This window comes from Oncorhynchus masou, chromosome 28 (genome assembly GCF_036934945.1).
Source record: "Oncorhynchus masou masou isolate Uvic2021 chromosome 28, UVic_Omas_1.1, whole genome shotgun sequence".
Taxonomy (NCBI): Eukaryota; Metazoa; Chordata; class Actinopteri; order Salmoniformes; family Salmonidae; genus Oncorhynchus; species Oncorhynchus masou.
The window spans coordinates 42,162,426-42,178,960 of record NC_088239.1 but is presented as its reverse complement, the minus strand read 5'-3'; the positions used below and the strand labels follow the sequence as shown (position 1 = coordinate 42,178,960).

Genomic DNA, 16,535 nt, shown 5'->3' with positions numbered 1-16,535 from the left:
TATGGTGTGAATGTGTGAAAACATTTACAATTTATTAATAGATGCAGGTGAGGCTCACAAATTCTGTTAATAACTTGTTAGTCATCAGAGAAGTGTAAATGTTCTCGTCCCATAATGATAACCGCAGTGGAATAGAACAGTATTTGGACTGTTTCCTTTGCAGCCTCAGGCCATATTTCTCATTGGAGAAAAAGCTAAGAAGTTAAACTGTGTGTGGAAGCAGTCTGCTGCAGTGCACTGGCAAAGGAGAGGAGACACAGCAAGCACAACAGCAGAAGCATTAAAACATCAACCTCTAAAACAAACAAAGTAATAAAAAGGGAAAACCAATCACAGGTAGCTTCCCAAAATGGCACCCTATTCTCTAAATAGTGCACTACTTTGGACCAAAACCCTATATTGGTCCTAGTCAAAAGTAGTGCACCATGTAGGTAATATAGTGTTATTTTGGATGTAACCAAAACCAACAAAAGGCATTCCAGTGACAAATACAGGTTAAACAATTGGATATCATAAATACTTTCACTATGGAGCTTATCCATTGCAATTATTAAGACCTGCTTGAGTGGGGCACAACAGTTGATCTACAATCTCTGTATGTACAAGTTATATCTGTCTCCAAACTAGTCTGTGAAATTCCAGTTTCACATATCGAAGAGGGTGTATAGGGGTTACGATTTACAATGAAGTTCTCAGTCACCGTAACACATGGAGAACTAAAGGCACTGTAACAATTTTATAATATCGAAAACAACAATTGTAGATGATATTAAGGTAAGTATTGGCGTAAGTGGGGCCATAGCAGTGGTGGTTTTGGCCATCTTAACTAATGCAATACACACTGTATTGAGTGGCATTAGGCAGTACACATTTTGAGTTGGTTCAGGTCAGGCTAGTTCCATTCAGTCAAAACAGCTTTGCCTTTAAAATGGCTGCCTCTCTAAAGACCAATACCCTTACTCCCCATATGGATTGACAAGGTGAGATGCAACATCATACCTTTACACTGAATAGTAAGCATCATTCTAGAACCTGTTGACTCCGTGTCAACACTTTTACTATATGTGCCATTGTAATATAGGCAAATGTAAATAGTTGTGTGTGACCCTCTATTTACATTTTGTAATAAGCAAATAAAAGTTAAATAGCTGCACAGGCACAATCAAACATTTATGCCAAGACTTGCTGGAGTGGACAGGGATGAAATACCAGCGAGAACTCTTACTATCTCAAAGGGCAATGGGTATCAAGAAGTCCTATTAATTAAGGACAACACAAGACCATAACAGTTAGAATGTATTGGCTCGACTGTTGTTCATTAGTACTTTGCATTATAGTAAGTGTAAATCTTTGTCTGATTTGCTCCATTCTGTGCACGTCTCTTCTCACAGGGGCTGTGTTTGGGGTGGAGAGTGCAGAATGCTCAGTCTGGCCAGAGAGACCATTCCATGTTAGGCTGTTCTGTCCATCCCTGGCCTGGCTGTGCTTTTGGACAATCTCCAGTGGTCTGCCTTAGTCCATACAGTAAACAAAACAGCAGTCTGTAAACTAGAACACATACAGTAGAAGCTGAATGGTCAGTCAGTGATGCCTTGCTTTCATGCATGTCATTGTAAAGGAGGCAGGCAGCAGGTTCACATTGTATTTTCGTATATCCTCCGTGACAGATACAGGGAAACCCAAGGCATTGGTTCATTGTCTCTACACATTGTCCATAAACTCGCCCCAATCCTAAAACTATCCAATCTTTTCAGATCTCATGGAGTGCCTAGGGAGCTAAGGGTTGATTTGGGATTCAGACAGTTTGTCCAGTCAGTGTTTCAGTCATTTGAGTGAGTAGAGCAGTTCAGCTGTATGACACAGGGACAGAGGGTGAGCGGCACTGAAGTACTGACAACACAGCCAGTCCTCCAACTCTGCGTTCCTCTCCGGCTCCAGGGACCTCTCAGCAAACTTCATCATCAGCAGGGCTCTCTTCACGTCCAGCCAGTTGAGGAGGCCCTCGTGGCATGGCCCTTCTCCGTGGCCCAGCCTGTCTCGGTTCCCCCACCGCTGCTGCTCCATCAGGTCCCTCCGGGGGCCCCACAGTAGGCTCTGCAGCACCCGCTTGGCCTCCTGGATGTGGATGCGTTTCATTGGGTCTGGCTGGAGGAGCAGCCGGGTTAGTCTCTGGAGCCCAGTGGAGTAGAGGGAGACTGGAGGAATGGGGGGCAGGTCCTCACAGTTGTAGTCCTGTTCTTTCAGTTTTGGGCTCACCTCGAATGGGTTGGGCTGGTGGAGCAGCTCGTAGATCAGGATTCCCGTTTGGAACTCGTCAAATTTCCGGTACTGGGCGGCCGACACGATTTCCGGGGCCAGGCGGGCGTGGTCGCGTTTAATGCGGGGATCATTGGCAGCGGAATCCTCAGTGTTTCGCTGCTTGGCCTTGGCGAAGCTGGCGATGACCAGGCGGGGCAGGTGCTTCTGGTCGTAGGGGGCATTGGGGTTGGCCTGCAGGGGGCGACGGTGAGGGATCAGGAGAAGGTTCTCCAGACAGAGGTCGCGGTGTGTGACCCCGTGCTCCTTTAGGTGCTCCAGACCGTTGCACAGTTGCAGCAGGAGGAAGCAGACCCGCCGTTCGTACACCTAGATAAAAAAAACAATACATTTCAATAGTAGAGCGCTATTCATCAGAAATCACGAAGCTCTGTACATCAAAACAATATTTTTTTTTAAAGGCTGAAAGCTTAAAGCAAACATGAAGAAAGCTATGAGTGTCCCAAAATGGCACCATATTCCCTATATAGTGCACTACTTTTGACCAGGGGCCTAGGGTGCCATTTGAGACGCAGACAGACAACTGACCTCTGGCTGAGCCTGGTGGAAGGACGCCCACTCCTTCACGAAGTCTGCCGTACTCTGCTGTGGCACCTCCTGGGTGATAACCACCACGCGTTCCTTGTCCCCCTGCGTGGGGTTGGGCCCGAGGGGCAGTGAAGCCTCGTCAGGGGGGAGCATGCTCTGGGGGACGCAGGCGATGAAGTGACCACAGTCCTGCTGGAGGTTGAAGTGGGGCGGGAGGGTTTGCTGGACAGACAAGCCGTAGAGGTGACCCTGCTTGGCTTCAGAGGTCTGGCTCTTACAGATCTGGAGGGAGAGAGGGAAACATACTGGTTATAGTTAGGTAGAGAATGGAGGAGGGGAGAGTCAACGCCATGATGTGGAGAGAATTAGGAAATTGTCTGCCTGGCACTTTCAGAGAACAGAGTGGAGGAGGAAGAGACTGCTTAGACCACAATGTGCATAGTGGGGAAAATACTTGAATTACATTGATAGACAAGAGTTAAAGCCCTGATGTGGACAGAATGTGGAAATACTTCAGTTATATTGAAGCAGTTTTATAACTTGTATACTATCTCTGCATCCAGAATCAAATCTCGCCTGTGTGCTTTGCACGCTACTTGTCTGTCACAAGAGACTTTGCAAGAGTCTTTCCCCTTATTGTACTACTTCAAGTAGAGACATTAACACATTCTCTACTTGCACTTGGTGAGATTTAGTATTCTCACTCGCTGTCACCAAGCTTTAAATCCTGCATTCATTCTGATCTTGTTTTCAAGCAGACAAACACTGGTACACTTATGGCAGCTATGATGAATGAGTTTCATCATGTACATTACGTGCAAAGCCAAACACTGTGTGTTGCATCCCACATTGCACCTTATTCCCTATATAGTGCACTACTTTTGAACAGAGTCCTATAGACCCTAGTCAAAAGTAGTGCACTATATTGGGAATAGGGTAAGCTCTGATATGACATAGGGTACTTCCCAAATTGCACCCAATTCCCATATATAGTGCAATACTTTTGATCAGGGCCCATAGGGAAATGTAGTGGACTATATAAGGAATAGGGTGTTATTTGGGACAGTCTGATGATTAATATGAAGGCTGGATTATTTCATACACTGTGTGTGTGTGTGTGTGTGTGTGTGTGTGTGTGTGTGTGTGTGTGTGTGTGTGTGTGTGTGTGTGTGTGTGTGTGTGTGTGTGTGTGTGTGAGAGAGGGGATCTTTGATATATATATGTGTGTGTGTGTACAGGCCTTGACAACAGGCGTGTGTATAACTGTGAATCCTGGCTGGCAGGAAGGATGAATGGACACAGAGACATTAGGAAAGACTATGCAGAGCCTCTGCAGCAAATCTCCCTTAACACACAGGGCCCTGCTCTGGATTTACACGTTGCTAATGACTTTGGGACAAAGGTCAGTCAGAATGAATGCAAAGCAGCACATCCTCCTCCCTCCACGGCAGGCTACAGTACATTCCCTGGAGGAACACTAGAATGGTGGGACCTTCCTTCTCTTCCCTCAGAGAACAAACCAAATTTGTCCCAAATGGCACCCTATCTCCTATATGGTCAAAAGTAGTGCACTACGTAGGGAATAACATGCCATTTGGTACATACACAAAGTGAAGGGGCTGTGGCTCCCTCTGGTTCTCTAAACAGTCAAAAGCTTGTTAAGGGGTGGCTTACTTCATTGGACAGGTTTTATTGTTTCGCGAGCTAGTCTTTAACAAGGTAGGAAGATGACCTTGATTGATGAGTAGAACTTACACAGTCCAATCACAGAGGAGTCTGAACGTACACAATCCAATCAGAGAGGAGTTTGAGGGCCTCTGGGTTCGTGCCCAGGCTCTGACGTAACCGGCCGCGACTGGGAGGCCCGTGGGGCGATGCACAATTGGCCTAGCGTTGTCTGGGTTAGGGAGGTTTTGGCCGGTAGGGAAATCCTTGTCTCATCGCACCAGTGACTCCTGTGGCAGGCTGGGCGCAGTGCGCTCTACCAAGGTTGCCAGGTGCATGGTGTTTCCTCCGACACATTGGTGCGGCTGGCTTCCGGGTTGGATGGCGCTGTGTTAAGAAGCAGTGCTGCTTGGTTGGGTTGTGTATCGGAGGACGCGTGACTCCGAGCCCGTACGGGAGTTGTAGCGATCAGACAAGATAGTAGCTACTAAAAACAATTGGATTACCATGGAATTGGGGAGAAAAAGGGGTAAAATTTTAAAAAAGAAGAAAAAAAGAGGAGTTTGAATTTAAACTAAAGATTACAAAGAACCTCTTCTCATGGTAATTATGTCTCTCACCCACACACACACACATCCTCGCCACATACTTGTTTATAATTCCACACGTCCCCCCCCCTCTAAATGTATTCTCAGCCTTGTTGTTTTGTCTTTCAGACTTATTATAAACATTAAACACCAGAGTCCTTGATAGCAAAACATTTTGATTATCAAGCACCACATGAGAGCCTTGGCCCCCAAAACAATCCCACTTTGAAACTCAAGAACACAGATAGACATATCTCCCTAGGGAAAGCGTTCTTCTGACCTAAAAGGGGCCTAGATAAAGGTTAACTAAGAAAGTTTGTATTCAGTTACCTTGACTGTGTGTGTGTGTGTGTGTGTGTGTGTGTGTGTGTGTGTGTGTGTGTGTGTGTGTGTGTGTGTGTGTGTGTGTGTGTGTGTGTGTGTGTGTGTGTGTGTAGTGTAAAACTCGAGAACACAGAGAGCTATGGAGATGAAAGGTATCTAAGGTTGTCACCTTGACAGCGTAGGAGTTAGATGGGTCGGAGGCGCAGGCAGCAGAGTAGTACACAGCATCGCCTGCATTACAGCTGGCTTTGTTACAGGTCAGTTTGAACAGGGACCAGTTGCTCTCATCGAAGCGCAGCGTGTTCTTCTGACTGCGGGTGAAGTGATCCTCACATTTCAGAGCCAGGCGCCGCAACGACTCAGCGTACAGGCCTCCCAGCTTAGAGTAGATGCCCTCTCTACTGTCTATGTTACTGAGCAGGGTCTGCAGCTGCAGGCTAGAGCCGTGGCTGGGCCCGGAGGCTGAGAGGTGAGGGCCGCTGAGCTGGGGGGAGGAGGAGGAGGTGATGCTGCCCCTGCTGTGTCCTCCGAGTCGCCCACGTACTTTCAGGGGTTCGTCCAGGGTCCGGGAGTGCAGGGGGCGACCCGGAGGGCCTTGACAGCGCTCTAGGGATTCGGAGGAGTAGAGGGGACGGGGGTCGACAGGGGAGGACGGGAGGCTGGACAGGGATGGTACGTCTGGACGAGATGCGTTGCTCTCAGAACCACCGGTGAAGGGGAGGCGGGGGAAGGCCCAGAACAGGGGTTTCCCGGCTGCACTGTCAGGGGCGGAGACGGTGCGGTTCACCATCTTCTTCTCGGGGAGAGGCGGTGGCTGCAGCTGGTTGGAAAGGTTGTTGCTAGGGAACGGGTCAGAGTGAGGAGACACTGGAGAGGAGTCCATGGGGCTTCTGGGAAATGGGGAGGCGCACGACAGACGAGGGGCATCGTGGGAACCTGTAGAGAGCGAGAGAGAAGTCATCAGTATTCATGTTGATATTGGATATCACACAGAGACAGGCTACAGGCACAAGATAAAATATTACATTTGAAGCACATTTCCATTTTTTTTATATACTGAATTTACTTAAACACTGGAGAACTACTAGTACCAGCAGCATCAACACTTCTCTGATCAAACAGTTGCCGAATCCATATACATATAATAAAAAACATTTGATCAAAACATCACACACTAGAAAAAAACTCTGAGCTGACTTCTGAGCTGTGTGTGTGTGGTGTATGTAAGAACCCAAGCTGAGCCATAAGGGAGACTGGGCTATCACACCACTATCAGATTGGAGGCGGGGGGTTGGGTAGTGCATGTAGGCTTTTTGTCCCCCCACTTTTGATCTGAAATTGCTAGCACCCACTAACGTGTCATTTTTGCGCTAGTAATGTATCAATATTTGTCTATGAAATGACCAATGAACATATCGCACAACTTTGGATTTCACCCCTGTCTCGAAATCAAATGATGTTGATTGTTTTGAGGTCTTTACTGAGTAAGCTTCTCTTCTCCTCTTGCTTTGGCAAAGCAGTGCTGCTCGCCAAAAGGGTTTGCTGTCCTTGTTATGGAATGATAATTCGGAAAGTATTCAACCCCTTGACCTTTTCCACATTTTGTTGTGTTACAGCCTTATTCTATCCCCCTCATCAATCTACACACAATACCCTACAATGGCCAAGCTTAAACAGGTTTTTAGAGATTTTTTGGGGGGAAATATCACATAAGTATTTGTTGAAGCACCTTTTTTTTTTACCCCAATTTGTAGTTACAGTCTTGCCCCATCACTGCAACCCCCATATGGACTCGTAAGAGGCGATGGTCAAGAGCTGTGCGTCCTCCGAAACAAAACCAGCCACACTGCTTTTTGACACAATACCCAGAAGCCAGCCCACCAATGTGTCTGAGGAAACACCATACACCTGGCGACCGTGTCAGTGTGCAGTATGCCTGGCCCGCCACAGGAGTTGCTAGAACCTGATTGAACAACAACATCTCTGTCGACCAAACCTTCCCCTAATCTGGACGACACTGGGCCAATTGTGCGCCGCCCATGGGTCTCCCGGTTGCGGCCGGCTGCGACAGAGCCTGGACTCGAACCAGGATCTCTAGTGGCATAGCTAGCAGTGCGGTACAATGCCTTAGACCATCATGCCACTCAGGAGGCCCTTGTTGAAGCACCTTTGGCAGTGATTACAGCCTTGAGTCTTCTTGGGTATGATGATACAAGCTTGGCACACCTGTATTTGGGGAGTTTCTCTCATTGTTCTCTGCATATCCTCTCAAGATCTGTCAGGTTGGATGGGGAGCGTTGCTGCACAGCTATTTTCAGGTCTCTCCAGAGATGTTTGATCGGGTTCAAGTCCGGGCTCTGGTGGGCCACTCAAGGATATTCAGAGACTTGTCCTGAAACCACTCCTGCGTTGTCTTGGCTGTGTGCTTAGGGCTATTATCCTGTTGAAAGGTGAACCTTTGCCCCAGTCTGAGGTCATGAACGCTCTGGAGCAGGTTTTCATCTAGGATCTCTCTGTACTTTGCTCCGTTCATCTTTCCCTTGATCCTGACTAGTCTCCCAGCCCCTGCCGCTAAAAAACATCCCCACAGCATGATGCTACCACCACCATGTTTCACAGCAGGGATGGTGCCAGGTTTCAGGCCAAAGTGTTCAATCTTGGTTTTATCAGACCAGAGCATCTTGTTTCTCATGGTCTGAGAGTCCTTTAGGTGCCTTTTGGCAAACCAAGTGGGCTTTCATGTGTCTTTTACTGAGGAGTGGCCTCCGTGTGGCCACTCTACCATAAAAGCCTGATTGGTGGAGTGCTGCAGAGGAACTCTGGAGCTCTGTCAGAGTGACCATCGGGTTCTTGGTCACCTCCCTGGCCAAGGGCCTTCTCCCTCGATTGCTCAGTTTGCCTGGGTGGCCAGCTCTAGGGAGTCTTGGTGGTTCCAAACTTCTTCCATTTAAAAATGATGGAGGCAACTGCGTTCTTGGGGACCTTCAATGTTGCAGAAATGTTTTGGTACCCTTCCCCAGATCTATGCCTCGACACAATCCTGTCTTGGAGCTCTATGGACAATTCCTATTTTTAGCTCTAACGTGCACTGTCAACTGTGGATTCCCTTTGCAGAAAAACAGTCCCAAAGCATGATGTTTCCACCCCCATGCTTCACAGTAGGTATGGTGTTCTTTGAATGCAACTCAGCATTCTTTGTCCTCCAAACACGACGAGTTGAGTTTTTACCAAAAAGTTATATTTTGGTTTCATCTGACCATATGACATTCTCCCAATCTTCATCCAAATGCTCTCTAGCAAACTTCAGACGGGCCTGGACATGTACTGGCTTAAGCAGGGGGACACTGCAGGATTTGAGTCCCTGGCGGCGTAGTGTGTTACTGATGGTAGGCTTTGTTACTTTGGTCCCAGCTCTCTGCAGGTCATTCACTAGGTCCCCCCGTGTGGTTCTGGGATTTTTGCTCACCGTTCTTGTGATCATTTTGACCCCACGGGGTGAGATCTTGCGTGGAGCCCCAGATCGAGGGAAATTATCAGTGGTCTTGTATGTCTTCCATTTCATAATAATTGCTCCCACAGTTGATTTCTTCAAACCAAGCTGCTTACCTATTGCAGATTCAGTCTTCCCAGCCTGGTGCAGGTCTACAATTTTGTTTCTGGTGTCCTTTGACAGCTCTTTGGTCTTGGCCATAGTGGAGTTTGGAGTGTGACTGTTTTAGGTTGTGGACAGTTGTCTTCTATACTGATAACAAGTTCAACAGGTGCCATTAATACAGGTAACGAGTGAAGGACATTATGGAGTATTGTGTGCAGATTGAGTTTTTATTTTTTATTAAATCCATTTTAGAATAAGGCTAACGTAACAATGTGGAAAAAGTAAAGTGGTCTGAATACTTTCTGAATACACTGACTGTTTAAAGCAAAACTATCCAAACTATTGCTGATGGTGAACCTGAAAAATCCAAATTAAATCGAACGCAAGCCTCGATCTGCAGGTAGGCTATAGCCAGATCAGAGTTGTGTCTCTAGTAGCTCAATTCTATTCTGGTAAAACACCATTTTCAACAGCGCATTTGATAACAATAAGCTTGAAAATGATATTGGTTGTCAATCAACTAATAAAGACTAATATTGTGCAAGCCATTTTACAAGCATTTGAATGCTGAAGCTGCCCTGCAGCTACAAGATCAGAAATAGACCTCTCTTCGGGCAGTGCGCGAAGCTGGGTACAGTGTGCAGTTTCACTAGGCTACTGATATTCCCTGGGGTTGTTCGGCACGCAAAGGGACTATCAACGCATTTATAAGAGCGGTATTTTCAGAAGGTAGAAAGAAAGTTATTTGAGAAGGAAGAAAAAAAAACTAGCCGGCGATTCGTAACCTTTTGAATTGATTTTCTGACTGATGCATGCTAGATCTGGATTGGGGTCCCGATCTTAAACATTTGAACTAGGAACCAATGTGTATTAGTGAATCATTACATGCCCAGTATGAGCAATAGGGAGAGTGAGGAGAGCGACTAACTGCCGCTAGTAGTTACTGTTGAACTAGGATCCTACCGCCTCAGGCGCCTGTATTGATTCTTATAATTGGAGCTTTGTGTCCTTGTGCATCCCTCACCCAGAATGCTATAAATATATAGTACATTACCAATACAGCACATTACCCCTCACCCACAAACCTACAGTACATTAACCCTAACCCATAAACCTATAGTATGTTTTCCATAAACATACCGCACATTATCCATATGTAACAGATTGCATTCTGTTCTGCCCCGAGTGGGGATTAAACTAGCCATCTTCTGCCCAGCAACTCAAAGCCAACCATCTTAGCCAACAGAGCAAGCTACATTATCCTTCACCCATAGACCTAGAGTAAATTACCCGTCACCCATAAACCTACATTAAAGTACATTATCCACAACAGCATCTGCCTGGGTGACTTTGGCTAGCTGTACCCAATCCTATCACTGTGTCTAAGTGTCTCTCCCTTGTAACGTCTAACATCTTAGTCACATTTCATCTATTCAAAGTTCCCTGAGAGGGTGTAGTGAGGGAGTTCAATATGATGGTCAACATGTCTGCTGTGCTATACCATTAGGAAATGGTGAATTAAAGAGTACAATATAAAGAATGTGAAACTCCACAGTCTAACCCAGAGAGTTGGGTAAGTAAGTGCTTGTTGACAGTAAGGCTGCTTCTCAAATTGCACCCTATTCCCTACAAAGTGCACTACTTTTGACCAGACCTTTGGGCTCTGGTCAAAAGTAGTGAACACTGTAGGAAATAGAGTCATAGAGTCACATTTTTAACACCGACTAAATGAGTAAGTTTCCAGAGCGGAAATCTAAAGGAAAGATGGCATGTCTGCATGGAGCAGCAAAAGCCCGTATTTTCCTCCTTATCAAAGTCCCATAATTATCTCTTCAAACACTTCCCAGGAAGTGAGGCAATTACATACTGTCTGGGAGTGTCCCAAATGGCACCATATTCCTTTTGAGTGCATTACTTTTGACAGGAGACCTGTGGTCATAAGTAGTGCACTACATAGAGAACGAGGTGCCATTTGGGTTGCATCCCCTGGGCTTATATGGAGAGACGAAGACAGTGACGCCAGACAAGAGTGATGGTGCGTCAGACCTCAGCCAGCAGTGTGAAGGGTTAGACACACGCACACACTCACATGCACTCAAACACACACACACACTGATTCAATCTGTCTATCTGGGAAAAGTATATTTCAAAACAAAGGCTGGTCACACAGACAGAGAGACAGGCACACACTCAATTTGGAAGAGGACAGAGAAATGAACGCTGGACTTCTGCTACTATAACCTCATATCTGCCGTAGCCTTTTCCTCTTCTGATTGTTCTCTCAATCTCAACCAGGTTAGATTCCTCCTAGTAGAGCCATGTGACTACCACAAATGGAAAACAAGTGAAGATGTTTTTCCTTATCAGGTAACATGGCATAAAGGGCAAGATTTCCCCCAGGACCAACTCTGGGGCACAATTCTTTTACATTATTGCAAGAGGCTGCAATTTTCTCCTTCCTTTGACACTCCGTTAATAAAAAACTAGACTATGGTACCTCCTCCAATAAGATGCACTAGACCTTGTTCATTCACTCTCTACAGATGCAGGATCTTAAATGCAGGAAATGAAACATTTGTAGTGTAGTTAAGATTTCCACTTTGAAATTTCAGACTTGATTTTCCCTTACGAAAAATGTATCATCCCCTACAAAAATGTCAATTTAATTATAATCCGCATAATAATTCACATTTCCTTTTGCGGCAGGATTCATTTCCTGTTGTAGCAAACTGTAGATCCTACGTCTGCACATGCACAGAGGATGCTGACCAATCACAAGCGAACTCTCTCACTCTCTGCATGGCTTGTGCATGCTGGCCAATCACAAGCGTCCCTGCTTAAAGCGTGCAGTTAGACTCTGGTGAGGAAAGAAAGGGCTTTACCTGTGTGTGTGTGTGTGTGTGTGTGTGTGTGTGTGTGTGTGTGTGTGTGTGTGTGTGTGTGTGTGTGTGTGTGTGTGTGTGTGTGTGTGTGTGTGTGTGTGCCAAAGAAGGGCACACCTTCAGTGGTATGGCAGTATTTTGGCTGCAGGCAAACCGATGTCAACCAAATTGAAGTGTTGTGTAAAAAGTGCCTCAGAGTTGTGGCAACGACAAGAGACAACACGACAAATGTATTAAATCACTTGAAGAATAACCATCCCCTACTTTACGATGATTGCATGGTGGAAAAAAAACATCTGACAGTAGGAAAGCCCCTCAGCCACAACCAGCCACCGAAACAGGCATTGATTACAGACATAGAAATCACAGAGGCTATCCCCTATCACATAGCTTAAAGAAATGTCCCTATTTACACAGTCAGCAAAGATGGCTTCAAGAAGATGATGAACAAGCTGGACAGGAGATACAAGATTTCCATCTCGCACATATTTCTCCCAAGTCGCCATTCCCAACACTGTATAACAAAATGAAGGGAGAAGCTGAAACATTGAATGTCGCGTTGAATGACTGGACCAAACTCCAATGTTTTGGACGGAGGCTGCACCTTGCAATTGGTGACCTATGTGTTACATGTTTTTGTTAAGGCACGTTTGTCTTATCATTTCAATTATAATAATGATTTAGTCTACTTATACATAATTACACAATCAGAAGCTTCCTATTCCATCTGTAGCCTATGGGTACCTGAATAAATAATTCACTTACGTTAATTAAGAACTCATAATGGTAAAATAGAAATAAGGAACTCATTATGTTATTAATTCATTAATGAAATGCTTTGCTTATAGCATATTATTTAGATAATAAAAATGTGTTTTAATACAGTTGAAGTCGGAAGTTTACATACACCTCAGCCAAATTCATTTAAACTCAGTTTTTCACAATTCCTTGACATTTAATCCTAGTAAAAATTCCCTGTTTTAGTTCAGTTAGGATCACCACTTTATTTTTAGAATGTGGAATGACCCACATTCCCAGTGGGTCAGAAGTTTACATACACTAAATTATTATTTGGTAGCATTGCCTTTAAATAGTTTAACTTGGGTCAAATGTTTTGGGTAGCCTTCCACAAGCTTCCCACAATAAGTTGGGTGAACTTGTCCCATTCCTCCTGACAGAACTGGTGTAACTGAGTCAGGTTTGTAGGCCTCCTTGCTCGCACACGCTTTTTCAGTTCTGCCCACACATTTTCTATGGGATTGAGGTCAGGGCTTTGTGATGGCCACTCATATAACTTGACTTTGTTGTCCATTTTAATTTTTTTAAATTTATTTTACCTTTATTTAACTAGGCAAGTCAGTTAAGAACAAATTCTTATTTTCAATGACGGCCAGGGCAGAACGACAGATTTGTACCTTTGTCAGCTCGGGGGGTTTGAACTTGCAACCTTCCGGTTACTAGTCCAACACTCTAACCACTAGGCTACCTCACACGGAACCCAAACCGGCTGCGCACGTGCGCCATCGTGCGCTATCGTGCATATATTTACTTTGTCCCCCTACACCAAATGCGATCACGACATGCAGGTTAAAATATCAAAACAAACTATGATCCAATGACATTAATTTGGGGACAGGTCGAAGAGCATTAAACATGTATAGCAATTTAGCTAGTTAGCTTGCACTTGCTAGCTAATTTGTCCTATTTAGCTAGCTTGCTGTTATTAGCTCATTTGTCCTGTGATATAAACATTGAGTAGTTATTTTACCTGAAATGCACAAGGTCCTTTACTCCGACAATTAATCCACACATAAAACGGTCACCCGAATCATTTCTAGTCATCTCTCCTCCCAAGCTTTTTCATCTTTGAACTTATATGGTGATTGGCATCTACACTTTTTTTTTTTTTTTTTTTTACCTTTATTTACCAGGCAAGTCAGTTAAGAACAAATTCTTATTTTCAATGATGGCCTGGGAACAGTGGGTTAACTGCCTGTTCAGGGGCAGAACGACAGATTTGTACCTTGTCAGCTCGGGGGTTTGAACTCTCAACCTTCCGGTTACTAGGCCAACGCTCTAACCACTAGGCTACACTGCCGCACTTTCATAGTATTACCACGACAACCGGAAAAAGAGTTTGTCTTTCAATCACCCACGTGGGTATAACCAATGAGGAGATGGCACATGGGTACCTGCTTCTATAAACCAATGAGGAGATGGGAGAGGCAGGACTTGCAGCGCGATCTGTGTCAGAAATAGGAATGACCTCTATTTTAGCCCTTGGCAACGCAGACTCTCGTAGGTGCGCGCGAGCAGTGTGGGTGCAATAATTGAATAACATATTCCTACATTTATTTAGCAAAGCTCGTGCACGGGAAGTGAGTGGTGTTGTCAGGGTATTAGGACATTTTGACACAACTTTGGAAGTATGCTTGGGGTCATTGTCCATTTGGAAGACACATTTGCGACCAAGCTTTAACTTATGTCTTGAGATGTTGCTTCAATATATCCACATAATTTTAATGCTTCATGATGCCGTCTGTTTTGTGAAGTGCACCAGTCCCTCCTGCAGCAAAGCACCCCCACAACATGATGCTGCCACCCCGGTGCTTCACGGTTGGGATGGTGTTCTTTGGCTTGCAAGCCTCCCCCTTTTTCCTCCAAACATAATGATGGTCATTATCGCCAAATAGTTCCATTTTTGTTTCATCAGACCAGAGGACAATTCTCCAAAAGTACGATCTTTGACCCCATGGAGCAGTGGCTTCTTCCTTGACGAGCGGCCTTTCAGGTTATGTCTATAGAGGACTCGTTTTACTGTGGATATAGATACTTTTGTACCTGTTTCCTCCAGCATCTTCACAAGGTCATTTGCTGTTGTTCTGCGATTGATTTGCGCTTTTGCACCAAAGTACATTCATCTCTAGGAGACAGAACGTGTCTCCTTCCCGAGTGGTATGACGGCTGCATGTTCCCATGGTGTTGCATACTATTGTTTGTACAGATGAATGTGGTACCTTCAGGCGTTTAGAAATTGCTCCCAAGTATGAACCAGACTTGTGTAGGTCTACAATTTTTCTTCTGAGGTCTTGGCTGATTTATTTTGATTTTCCCATTATGTCAATCAAAGAGGCATTGAGTTTGAAGGTAGGCCTTGAAATACATCCACAGGTACACCTCCAATTGACTCAAATGATGTCAATTAGCCTATCAGAAGCCTCTAAAGCCATGACATAATTTTCTGGAATTTTGTTTAAAGGCACAGTCAACTTAGTGTATGTACACTTCTGACCCACTGGAATTGTGATACAGTGAATTATAAGTGAAATAATCTGTCTGTAAACAATTGTTGGAAAAATTACCTGTGTCACGCACAAAGTAGATGTCCTAACTGTCTTGCCAAAACTATAGTGTTAACAAGAAATTTGTGGAGTGGTTGAAAAACGAGTTTTAATGACTCCAACCTAAGTGTATGTAAACTTCCGACATCAACTGTATATAGGTGTAATAATTATATCTATTATCATATGTAGCCTATAACAATGTTGGAAAATATTTGTTTCATTTGGTTTTATATTTAGTTACCACAGTATGTATGTTTTAAAATCGCAACTCATAATCGCAATTGCAATATCTGGCCCCCAGAAAAAAATCGCACAGCCTTGTGTGTAGCGCTCACTTAATTATTTTTGCTCTTCTCTTGTACCTCTTGTCTCTAATTTTTGTGTCCCGGCGGATGGCTGTACTCACCAGAATCAGAGAGGGCTCTGTTGGAACCTCCAGGCAGGCTGTCAATCGAGGCTGAAGGCAGGCTGCTGCTCCCCAGGCCACAGAGACTGTAGGACAGGCTCTCTACGGAGCCCTGCTGGCTACTCCGGTCCAGCTCCACACTGCTCTGACTCATCTTACCAGACACCCTGCAGAGAGAGGAACATAGAGACAAACTGACTGTGTGTGTATGTGTGGGGGGGATTATTTAGTGCCTTATCTCCATAACCAGGAAGTTAAATGAATAATAACAAAACAGCTTCCCACCATTAAAAACAAATGAACACTCACTGTTATCATGTCTGATGCTTGCACTGCTTAAAAACAACTAACAAAATGTCTCTATTACACCTCTCAACAATTACAGACAGTGTTCTCTATTCTTCCAACCAGTTAAAAAGAACACAGAATCTTAGTACTCCTGTCTAATTTCAGGAAACTGGTCGAGCGTGTGTTGTTTGTGTGCGTTGTGTTGTGTGCTGCTTCCCTGTCAGTTTTGCTTCAGGGAATGAGACGGTTGTTTACGATCTACTTTTGTTTCTCTTTCATCTTATCTAGATATCGCATCCTGTCTGGATGTGAATAAGACAGTATGGCCACTCCATTAGGTAACTTGCCTCAACTCTTCACAAGAACACAGAAAATATCAGTTAGATTATTCTCACTTTCCTGGCTGACTGAGTGTTTGTTGTTGCTGTGTCTCTTCAGATAAAGAATTTTCTAGCACACAATACTTAGAACCAAAACAATGCCAATTCATGAAAGAGAGACAATACAGACTGTGGTTTGCCGAATTGACCGTTCAACAATGCTGTTTTTGAAACTGTTTGCCCCTTTCCACCTCCTAGCCCCATTTTAATAATTTACCTG

General features: G+C 44.8%; 1 protein-coding gene across 1 annotated transcript in view; it reads right to left on the bottom strand.

Moving 5' to 3' along the window:
- LOC135517595 (inactive tyrosine-protein kinase PRAG1-like) overlaps positions 1 to 16,535 on the bottom strand; it is a 35,987-nt gene continuing 19,452 nt past the window's right edge. The window contains exons 4-7 of the mRNA XM_064942044.1: positions 15,648 to 15,814; positions 5,590 to 6,356; positions 2,845 to 3,126; positions 1 to 2,625 (exon numbers count right to left, since the gene is read on the bottom strand). Coding sequence (XP_064798116.1) covers positions 1,825 to 2,625; positions 2,845 to 3,126; positions 5,590 to 6,356; positions 15,648 to 15,814 — 2,017 coding nt within the window. The 3' untranslated portion in view covers positions 1 to 1,824. The remainder of the gene's footprint in view (positions 2,626 to 2,844; positions 3,127 to 5,589; positions 6,357 to 15,647; positions 15,815 to 16,535) is intronic.